General features: G+C 38.3%; 3 protein-coding genes across 7 annotated transcripts in view; 1 reads left to right on the top strand and 2 right to left on the bottom strand.

Annotated features, from left to right (window-relative positions):
- Positions 1 to 12,004, bottom strand: part of esyt2b (extended synaptotagmin-like protein 2b) — an 860,030-nt gene that overhangs the window by 760,357 nt on the left and 87,669 nt on the right. The window lies entirely within an intron of this gene.
- On the top strand, positions 1,791 to 11,937 carry LOC560010 (uncharacterized). The gene is made up of 3 exons (XM_001920198.7): positions 1,791 to 1,861; positions 2,138 to 2,166; positions 5,019 to 11,937. Exon 3 carries the CDS (start codon positions 5,027 to 5,029, stop codon positions 9,329 to 9,331), a length of 4,305 nt encoding a protein of 1,434 aa, XP_001920233.3. The 5' UTR covers positions 1,791 to 1,861; positions 2,138 to 2,166; positions 5,019 to 5,026; the 3' UTR covers positions 9,332 to 11,937.
- The window catches only part of lsp1b (lymphocyte specific protein 1 b), a 30,166-nt gene continuing 20,950 nt past the window's right edge, over positions 2,789 to 12,004 (bottom strand). For all 4 annotated transcript variants that reach the window (XR_011016125.2, XR_012382243.1, NM_001423832.1 and 1 more), the window contains one exon: positions 2,789 to 3,665. The gene's annotated coding sequence lies outside the window, so the exon portion shown is untranslated. The remainder of the gene's footprint in view (positions 3,666 to 12,004) is intronic.

Raw genomic sequence — 12,004 nt, 5'->3', positions numbered from 1 at the left:
ATATCTATCTATATATATATATATATATATATATATATATATATATATATATATATATATATATATATATATATATATATATATATATATATATATATATATATATATATATATACACACACACATACATACATAACTTATCCAGCACGTTTTACGCAGCAGATGCCCTTCCAACTGCAACCCATCTCTGGGAAACATCCATACACTCTCATTCACAATGGACAATTTAGGCTACTAATTCACCTGTACGGAATACCGAAGCACCTGGAAAAAAACCCACGCGAACACAGGGAGTACATGCATACTCCATACAGAAATGCCAAATGACCCAGCCGAGGCTCGAAACAACGACCTTCTTGTTGTGAGGCGACAGCACTACCTACTGCGCCACCCTTACTAACGTTTTAATAATTGTATTAATAATAATAAAAATAATAATTAATATTAAAGTGATTTCTGAAGGATCATGTGACTGAAGACTGAAGTAATGAAGCTGAAAATTAATCTTTAAAATAGCTGGAATAAATTATTAAACTAAATTATAAACTTTGAACAGATATTTTATAGTGCAATAACATTTCACAATTTTACAATGTGAACTGTATTTTTGATTAAATAAATACTTATTTTAAGATATTAAAAAATTAAACTGACCTCAAGTTTAATGTTAATTACATAATATAATACAATAAAATGTAATATAATTATAGATTTTATGTCTTTTGATTTTGTGGTCTACAGTTGAATGACGCCTACAGCTGATGTCAGAATTATTAGCCCCCCTGCATTATCAGCCCCCTCGTTTATTTTTTTCCTCAATTTCTGTTTAACGGAACGCTGTTTTTTTTTTTTTTCTCTAATAACAGATTCATTTTATCTTTGCCCTGATGACAGTAAATAATATTTGACTAGATATTTTTCAAGACACTTCTATACAGCTAAAGTGACATTTAAAGGCTTAACTAGGTTAATTAGGTTAACTAGGCAGGGTAATGATTAGGCAAGTTATTGTATAATAATGGTTTGTTCTGGAGACTATCGAAAAAATATATAGCTTGAAGGGGCTAATAATTTCTACATGAATCTTCACACATGCCTTAAACAAAACATATTAACAGAATTTGACAGTTAACAATATTACCACAACATATCAATTCCATGCAGGGTCATTAGACAGGGTTATAGCTAAAACTAAAACCAAAAACAAGTACAAAAACGACTCAAATTACTGAAAATTTTAACAAATTACAATTAAACAGAAATCAAAAATTAAAAACTAATTTAAACTATTAATAAAAACTACACCACATTATCTAAAAGAAACAACAATAAAACAGATTCTTTGCAACATTACCACAGCATAATTCCATGCAGGATTATTGTAGTTATAGCTAAAACTAAAACCATTCATGTTCCTTGAAATGCATTTCAACTGAAACATTACTTAAATTTTTACAAAATTAAAAAAAAAAAAACTTAAGTTAAATTGCTGAACAAATAAAAAAATAAACAAATATGAAAAAAATAACTCCAAACTATTAATAAAACCGATTCCAGGTGACCTTCAACAGACCTGTCGCATTCAGAAATGATTGCAACGACTGCTTGGACAAAAACCTTCAATAACCTAACACACGCTCTAGGACTATCATACGTTTCAGGTGAAGTGGAAACCCCCTGCCTGGTTGCAGCTCACTGGCTGTCAGAGCCCAGCTTGAATTCAGGGCAAGGAGTTTTATTTTTGGCATGGAAAAGGGGTAGGTCACCATGTCCTGTCGCTCTGTTCTACTAATATTCCCCCAGAGCACTTGGAGTTGGACCCTGCAGACGCACACTTAATTGCACAGCATTACTTGCACAGGTAACAAAAACATCAACAATAATGGAGTTTAGTAGTGTGTGAACTGTTAGTGTTTGTGTCTGGTGCATGACTCTGCATCAGGCCTCTGTTTGATTTGCTGACTAGAACTACACAAGTGCTTGCCATAAAATCTCTGAAAGCTTTCACCTTTTTTGACATATTAAGTATGCATAGCCAGTGGAATCTGTGCAACTTGTTTCTCTACTACACACATTTCACTGTACCTGTGCAGTCTGCAATAATTGATATGGATATGTATGTTCGGCTTCTTTGCAGATCAGCATCATCTCTTCTCTGGCATCACTGTAAGTCTCTGCTTTGTTGTTTATTTTAAGAGAATTTAATTAAAACAATACTCCAGTCGCATGCATTACAATTGCAAACTATGCAGATTTCTGTTAGTCACACAGTCCTCAGATCAGTTCATTAATCAGATGGGAAATTAGATCACTGAGGTTAACCAGCTTGACAACTATTAGACCAATGTAAACATGCAGTGATTCTCAAGAGTATTAATAAAGCATTCTTCTAACAGAAAGCATTTATTAGGCTCATCTGTGAGAATTGAGGCTGAGGTGTTTATCTTTCCAGGCTTATTGTGGTTGCAGGATGTGCAGTCTTTCAAAGAGCAAAAATAAAACTTAGAGCAGCTCATGATCACATTTCAGGGACGCTACTGGCAGACAGACACTAGAATACACACATATACTGAAGTAACCCAGATACACAGTGACTCACTCACTGCATTTACCTGCAGGAACTTTATAAAGCTAATCAGAATTGACTGATATTCTGCATAATGATAAGCAATCTTAATTTAAAAAGGCCTGTCATATGTTTGATTATGCTAAATAAACACAGGTGGACAAACCTACCTTTCAACAGGATTTTTCAAAGTATTGTTCAACAGTGTGGACAAAGTGGAACTCCCAGAGAAAATGTATTTATTATAAGGTTTATTTGTGACAAATACATTCTCCTCTGCACAGTCGTTTGACTGATAGGTTTACATGTGTTGACTGCGTTAGCTACAGTACAGAATAGCATTCACTTACAGTATATGGCGACATTTCACAAAGGGTAAAAAATGACTAAAATGAGAGCAAGATGTTGAGAATATGAAAATTCTGAATAAAATGCTGATAAGCATAAAAAATAAGAATAAAAAAAGGTATACATTTTAGTATTCACTTTCAGTGAATTAAAAGACAACACAATGTGCTTTTCATTGGTATGAGAAATCGCATCTAAAACCCTCTTTCAGACTTGTATATTTAATAGTTATAAGGTTTTTCCTCTATCTGTACTAAACAGAGAATCCGTGAATCCTGACAATGCACATGCAAGTGTAAAATATTTTTTGCTTTCACAAAAAAATCAAGTTGTGTTTGATTATTTGAAGAAGTTGTTGTCCAGTCCTGTTCCTCGAGAGCCGCCTTTAAGCAGGGTTAACTCTAGCCCTGATTAAACATACCTGAAGCAGTTAATCAAGCTCTTCAGAACAACAATGTCCAGGCAGATGTGTTCGACATAACTCTGCAACACATGTGCTCTCCAGGAGCAGGACTGGACATTGCTGAATACAATTTGACATGAATCTGAAGCTTCATCGCATATCATCCTAACTTCAATCTTCATCCTTAAAGTCATTTGAAGTGATTGTATACCATTGGCACCACTTAATACACAATTACAAGTTTTTACATTTGAGAGGGTTTAAAAAAAAAGATGTACAGTGCAAAAACTGAAGGACAATGATCCCATCAGAATCCCGTCTTCAGACATCTCTGTATATAACAGACAGCTAAAGAGAAAGAGAAAAAATATATATTTAAACTTTTTTTAGGGCTGTTATTTTACAGCAACCTCAACAGTATACACTGAGACCAAACAGTTCTCTCAATCAGTCATAATCCCATCAATTTCTTTGAAAATGAGAATTACATCCTGCAGGTAAACCTCAAGTATTAAACTAGCTTCTGTTGAATAAACATGTATGTTTTTGCACAATTCAACACTGTTGTTTGTGTTATCTGAGTTCATTTAGCTGCATTTACACTGCATTGTTCAAGTGACCCAATTCCGATTCTTTTTTCCCATGTGGCACTGATCGGATATGGCCCATGTACGTGTAAGAAGGACAAAAATCGCATGGATTCCGATTTACTCAAATCAGATTCAGACCTTGTTTATATGTGGAAATGTATCCGATATGAATCAGATCCGTGCCCTTGTGTCTGCAGTGTAAGCAGGTCGCGTGTAGCGAATGACATAAACTCTGACGCTATCATTTCGGAACATGCTTCAGCAGTCACAAACCTTAAATCTTATATACTAGGACAAAAAAGCTTTTATGTTGACACAGCACAAGTATTTAAGCATGTTAACAAGAGAGACACAGAGAAAGCGTGCAACATCCGCCACATAAATATAGGCTAGACTAAAACATCACATGCATAAATCACGCCAGGGAAATGACGTTAAGATGCCTACTGTTTTAAAAAAGCGTATTAAAAGATCTTTTCTGTCATACCTACTGTTTAGTAAAACAAATAGTCAAAAAAGAATTTTAAAAAATGAAACCCTGTGAACAGATTAAATACAGAAATTGAGAAAAGAGTGCTCTTTTACTATCAGCTGTCAGTCTGCGCCCACTCTTTTTTTTAATTTTTATTTTTTAATGCTCATAGCACCTTTTGCCTTGTGCTGTGTAAATGCAGTCAATTGAATATGAGTCATTTTTAAAAGATGATGATAGCGGGTCATCAAAAAAATCTGATACAGCCTCGAAATCGGATTTGAGCATCATGATCTGCAGTGTAAATGCAGCATTAGAGATTACTAGTAACATACACAGATTCTTTTAATGAAATGACAAGTAACCGAAAATTAAAGATTAAAATTTAAGGATTTGCTTTCATGTAATAAACATGCCAATATTGTTTGCTATAAATTACAGTTGGATTGTCATTGTACAATGTTGATTTGCAATACTGTAAAATTCAGGATCCAGCCATTTGATTTTATTAAGCATGATACTCAGTTCAACCCGAATGGAAAAACAGAGATCAAGTGTAAAGCCAAAGTTAGAATTCAGTCTGAACTGAAGTTGTATTTTTAATACCAGAAATCTATTTGTGGCTTGTTTTCAATGCAGGTGTTGAAATGCTGATGGCTTTAAGTTATGGTAGTCAGCCTAATCTGCTTTCACAGCAGTACCCTCCTCCCCCTCTACTACCAAAACCAGGGCGAGACAATGCCCGCCTGCAGAAACTCCTGAAGAAAAGTGCCAAGAAGAAAGTGGGCTCCTCCTCACAGACACCAATCCCGTTCCGGTCGAGTCTATCACCGGTAAACGAGGCCAGCCCTGACCTGGAGCACAGCGAGCACTCCACCCCACCAAGGACTCCAGAAACTCCTCTCTTCAGCAGGACTTACGAATCTCAATATTCCTCCAACAGCTCTTTCTATGGCCACTCCCCCTCTCCATACTTATACCCAGCCAGCAGCTCACACTACAGCTCCACGCCCACACTGTCGGCGCAGATGCACTCTTACCCAGCCCGATCACATGAGCACCAGATAGCACCTCTTTACACATGCTCCTCTATGCTTTTTGATGATGACACTGATGCAGACACGGACCCATCCTTCGAGATAGCTTTCAGCCAAACCTTTCAGTCTGGCACAAGATCAGGGATGATGCATGGTTCTTTGGGCAAAGAACAGTCTTATCAAGCCCCAGTGCAAATGCAAGTTCCCCCTTTAGCTGTAGTTCGACCTCCTGCTCCAAGTTTGACAACATTCTGTCCGCCGGGTTACCAGACGCAACCTTCGATCTCTCAGGTTCCAGTCAGCCAATTCAGTGGGGAAGGATATAGAAACATTGCACCTGCATTAATTACTCAAACACCACTCACAAACAGCCACATCATGGAAACAGCGGGGTCACACACATCCACAATGGAAAAAATAGCTGCTTTTCCACAAACAAAGATTTATACTGCAAAAACCTCATTTTATGAGATTTCAAAGCCTCCTATTCAGGACTCTTGGACGTGTGGTTCAACTTTTCAAAGAGAATCACCATCTAATGCAAAAACCCCAGTGACAGATGTTAAACAGAGTTCAGGTATGATGTATCAAGCTCAAACAACTTCTAGTCAAATAAGTACACTTGCAAGCCCAGTCATAGAGGCAAAACGACCAGTTTCTGAAACTTTAATAAGTAATCAATCATTGCTTGCATTAAATTCTACATCATCCTCCACAATGGAGTCAACAGCCTTTACGGAAATCCATCAGGGAGCCATACCTCAAAATCACTGGTTTAATCCTCCTGCATCGATTGGTATAAAGGCTCAAAGCGCCACAGCTTGTCATGATAATGAACTGAAAAAAATTGCTGTGGATAAAATCAGGAACTCCATTCCAAACGGTATTGTGTTTGCCACAGGACACAAACCAGTTATTTCTCACGCTTATTCTGAAGAATGCTTGATGCCAAAGATTTCTAAATGTGAAGTTTCTTTATCAAAGGCTTTTGGTGAAGCTAACAAGTCAAGCTCTAGAGCATGTGAGGTGCTTACATCTACAGTTCCACAGGAGTATCCAGTGACTAAAACTGAAACTTCAGAAACCTGTATAACGACACCAGCCAAGACTGTTCCAACAGATGCAAGTCAGGAGACGTCCATGCCTGCACCCTCCCGAAGCTACCAAACAACCAATACTCCGCTTTACTGGTCACCAAGACCACCTGCGCGGTTTGTGGGCAACCAAAAGCCACTCCAAAACGATATTAACATCCCAAAACGAAAGTCAACATACTATGGTTTGACACCTGCTGAATATATTGCTCATGGTGGAATCAAAGTAAATTCACATGATGTTCCTTCTGTTTCCAAGTCAGAACTACCAGAGGATTTGACAAATGTGGCATATGAGAATTCCATGTCCAAATCTTCAACTAATTCACCTCAAGAGGTGTTTAGCAATGCACCTGATTTCAATGCAGATAAATTGTCAGGAGATTTGAAAGGTCTACAAACTTCAGTGGCTGCACAGCCCTCACAAATCTCAACAACAAACCAAGCAAATGTACAAGTAAGAGACAAAACTGAAACACAAGCCATCTGTAAGCCCCTTTCAGAAATACTACTTCAGAGTTTGAATAAGCAAGAGACCATTGCAGGAGTAAAACCAACACCTTTAAATTCTGAAGATGTGACACACCATGGACTTCCAAATACACATATGGCGGTAAACACCACTGCTGTAGTAGAGGCTTCTAGAAAACTAATTTCTGTGTCTACAGACGACCTCACCCCTCCTTTTACAGTGGAGGGGAAAAAAATGCCAACTTACCCTTTTCCCCTGGTACAGTCAAATATTCTGAACTCAAATACAACCGGATTGTTAGCAAAGAACTTCTTGTCAGTTCAAAATATCCCACACCAAATGGCTCAGCTAGAGAATGCACACAGATCTACATATCCAACAGAAGGTTGTAATACTACATCAATGAACGTAATGCAATCACAACTTTCTGCAAACCAAGAGCAGAAATCCATGTCATGCTTATCCAGGTGTTCTTTAGAAACCCACCAGACATACTCTGCTGTCTGTGACTCTTCTACCACCATCATAAAAAGGAAAGAACTCCATAATGTTGTAAATAACAGCAATGAAGGTTTCACTGTAAACAAAACCCCAAACTCAACCAATGTCCCAGACACTAGAATGCCATCTGCAGACACCAGAAGTTACACTAAAGTTCCTCCTGATATTAAACCTGCAACAAAGCCAGAGGAAACTATATCTGCGCACTCAAGTTTAGGACCATCTATCTTTACAGCCCCGTCAAAGACAGAAATATCCAGCCCTGGGGCCTCATGTCAGTCTAATGCAGGCAATCATGTAGTTTTCCCCAAATTAGACAAATTTAATCTTCAAAGTCATTCTAAAACAGACATGTTTAATACTTTATGTCCCTCTAAGCCAGAGTCATCTCAAATAGCTAATACATTTAAATCAGATGCATTTAATTCTGTTGTTCACACCAATCTAGAAGCAAATAAAAACGATGTTTTATTAAACCCAAATTCAACACATCCCTTACTGAAATCCACTGCTAAAATCAACCAAAGCATGGCGGAAACCAAAGGTCAGCATGACGTCGGTGTTAAACATATTCCAGGCGCTACAAACAAAACAAACACGTTATCTAATATTCCACCAGACGCACAGATATTTGTGTCTAACAATGAAACACCAGTTTCCCGCTTGGCAATGGAGAAAATACAAAGCAATGAAGACTTAAACCCCCCAAGTGGTGCAACAAAAGAGCCGACTGCAGGTCTGTTGTCAGTTTTTAAGAACTCCAATAAAATAAATAATGACTGTAAAGCTGCAGCTGATGTTACAGTAGGATCTAAGTCAGGAAATTCAGCTGTACCACAAAGAAGTTTAAAAGCATCAAATGATGTACCCCAAGACACCAAATTAAATACAGAGAGTGTCCAGACCAAATCCTTAAAACCTGAAACTCAGAAGCCTTTACCAAGTTCACATGTCAAGTCTTTCCAAAAGGCTGCAAGTGCAGAAAACAGTCTTGCTGCCATGCTTCTCAAAGCTGCCAAATCTCTACCACACTCATCTGAGGACAGCTCTGCTAAAGCTCAGACAGAAGCCAAAGCATCTAATATGGATGTAAAGACACCAAACAAAGCATCCCAGGATAGTAAAGTTGATGTCAAAGTTTCAAAGTCTGATAATTCAAAACCTCATAAGTCTTCTAAAGATTTATTAGGCAATGACAAACAAAATGAGGTTGTAGCCACTGAACACAAGGAGGAGGCTTCTATTAAACCAATGCCAGATGATCAGAAGCAGGTAAATGAACCTAAAGGAGCTCAGAAACCCAAAGGCCTGAAGGCCAAACTCAGTGGCTGGACAAGGCTGAAAAAGCACATGGTGGTTGAACCTGATGTCCCTGATTTTCCAGATTTTGAAGTGGACAAAAATGCTCAGAAAGATGATATAAAGATGAGTGCAAAAGACAAGTCTGTAGGGGCAAAAGAAGAGTTGACGGGTGGACATGATGTGGTAAAAAAGAAAGATGAGCCCAGGGCAACAAAAATGTGGGATGCGGTACTTTTTCATATGTTTGCCACAAAAGAGAACATTATGAAGCAGATACATGGTAACAAAACAGATGAGGAGCGGAAAAACATAGAGAAGGATGGCCAGATAGTACCATCATTCGTCAGCCGCTTGCCCATCCTCCTCTACAGCCCACGCTTTGATGCCCGGAAACTGAAGGAGGCAGCTGCCAAACCTCTTAATAAAATAGCTACAGCCTTCGAACGAGGGCTGCTGAATCGCAAACAAAAAGGCGAAGAGCCAAAAGACTTCAACAGAAAGGCCAGAGGATTTGCTTCATCTACAGGAAAAACGGAAGATGTTTGATTGCATTTTAAATATACAGCGTTGAGTTTATTTAGAAATTATTCTAAAACAACCAGAGATTTGCCGCACCTTCAAAATAATGATCCAGGCAATAGGTGTAGACCAAAAAGATTTCCAAAAAAGAAAGAAATCTGCACATTCCACCAAAAAAATAATAAATTGTGTTATTTAGTATGCTGATTTATTTATTTTTGCAAATCAGTACTTTGATCGACAGTGGCTTGGTGGTTAGCACCGTTACCTCACAGCAATAAGGTCACTGGTTTGAGTCCTGGCTGGGTCAATTGGCATTTCTATGTGGAGTTTGCATGTTCTTCCTGTGTTCACATAGATTTCCTCTTGGTACTCCAGTTTTCCCCGGAGTCCAAAGACCTGCAGTACAGTGGTCCCCGATTTATCATGAGAGTTACATTCTGAAAATACACCCGCAGTAGGCAAAATCCGAGAAGTAGACAGCTTTATTTTTTACAATTATTATAAATGTTTTAAGACTGTAAAACCCCTCACTGCACACTTTATACACTTTTCTCCAACAGGCATTAACATGTTCACACTTTTCTCTCACTCTCAAAGTTCTAACATTCGTAGAAATAAATATTATAGAATGAAACCAAAGATCAAAACCTGTTGTCAGGTGTGAGCATTCATCACTGTCAGCAAAAGATTCAGAATGCTTTTTAGCTTTTGTGCTGAAAATGTTGGCATCCAGCATAAATGTTCTTTTTTCCTTCAGTCACTGATCCACAAAGTGAAAGCAGACTCCATCCTTAGGGGGTCGTATACTGCATGTGCCACGCACATAACAGTTGGAAGAAACACACGCCGGACGAACACATTTGCATGTTATTTAACATGAAATTATTAAGATGCCCCTCTGTGGTGCGGCAGAAATATGAACAGTGTCCTGAGTCATAGCTGGGCACCGCTGACAGCCGCTGACGGTGTGCGTACCACAATAGAATGTTTGCATGGAGCTGCGTGATGTTGTGTGGTGTGCGATCCCCTTAAAGATGGTCTTTCTGCAGACAGTTACAACCCTTTTTGCAACGTTGTTAAAACCCACACTGCTAGCGATATATTTACATTAATTTGGCAAGCTGAGCGCATTCTGTACTGTACAGGAGACACGGAGGACATTGATTGACAATGGTCTACAGCCAATCAAGACGCAGAACACAATGGCTGTAAAAATATAATGTCAAATTGCACTTACAACAACAGCGAGGGACCACTGTATAGGTCAACTGGATAAAAATTGGCCATAGTGTATGAGTGAATGTGAGAGTGAATTGGTGTTTCCCTGTACTGGGTTGCAGCTGGAAAGTCATCCGCTGCGTAAAACATATGCTGCAATAGTTGGTGGCTCATTCCACTGTGCCAACCTCTGGTAAATTAGGGACTTAGTCAAAGAAAAATGAGTGAATTTTGATCGACTTTAGAAATCCCCCTAAATTGTTTTGGAACAGTGTTTGCTCTTGTTGATCATGCGTTCTAATCAACATGTGATTTACTTAAATCAAGACAGCTTGTTGGTCTAGCATTGTTAGCTTGGCATTGAAAAAGTCAGCATGTGACCCAAAGTTTGCTTTGTTGCCTTTTTGTATTTTGAGTAAACTTTAATTGATTTATTTGTGCAATTCAGTATTTATAACTGTACAATTGTTTCAGAACAGTGTTTGTTCTGGTTGATTGTGTGATCCAAAAGCTCTAATGGTATTTCAAGTGATAAGTATTGGAGCAAGCAAATATTCATTAGGTTATCCCTAATGCTCTTTACATGTTTGTACATGATTTAATTATTATGCTTTAAAGTTTGTCTGAAATCTGTTTTACAAAGTGTACAAATGCTATCTCCAGGGTTGCTGTTTGATAGGGCAGTCAGGCAACAAGTCAGCTGACTAAGCTTTCGTACACAGCCCTAGCATTGCTACTGTATCTTGGCGTCAAAAAAGGTCAACATATGAGCAAAACGTTTGCCTTGTTTCTCTGGTAAACTCTTATCACATGTCATTTTTGGTGGATTGTGCAGACAAATATTGAACCTCAAAATGATCAAACCACGTAGGGTTCAAAATGTTCTTTTCTAAATGAACTCAACAATAATTCATATAAGCTACACACTGTACTCCTCTCTGAGCAGTGCAGTAAGGGGCTGGTCAGCAGAAATGGAGTCCTAGTGCATTCCTGCATTCAGAGGGCGACTGATGGGTGCAGCTGCTCAGGATGTGGTGAGTGAGGAAGCGAGCAAAGACTGAAAACGTAATGGTGAGAATGATCAAACAAGGACAGTGGCTCAGAGAGTAGTGCGGAAGGATCCTGGGTTTAAGTTTGCTTGTGTCAGCTGATCCGGGAGGTGAGAGCAGACGCGTTTAGAATAGAGAGCTTCAGAATGTGACGTTTTAAGCAGTGTCAAGAGTCTTGCTCAGGGTGAGTTATGACAGGGGGTGGTCGTCCATTTCGAAAAGGTCAAAGGAAAAAGTGGAAAAGGTGTGACTTGAACATGTAGCAAAAAAATTTTTAAAACAAAGGCACTTTTTCAGAACAAGTCTAATTAGTTATGAATTATGGGCAGAACTTCCAATTAAAATGACATCATTTCAAATATGAAGGTTGTGAATAATTTTATCACTGAATCAGCTGTATGTTTTCAGTCACACTCTAATAAGTCATTAT

This window comes from Danio rerio, chromosome 7 (assembly GCF_049306965.1).
Source record: "Danio rerio strain Tuebingen ecotype United States chromosome 7, GRCz12tu, whole genome shotgun sequence".
NCBI lineage: Eukaryota > Metazoa > Chordata > Actinopteri > Cypriniformes > Danionidae > Danio > Danio rerio.
Note: the sequence above shows the minus strand (reverse complement) of the source record. Positions and strands in the feature narration are given on the sequence as shown.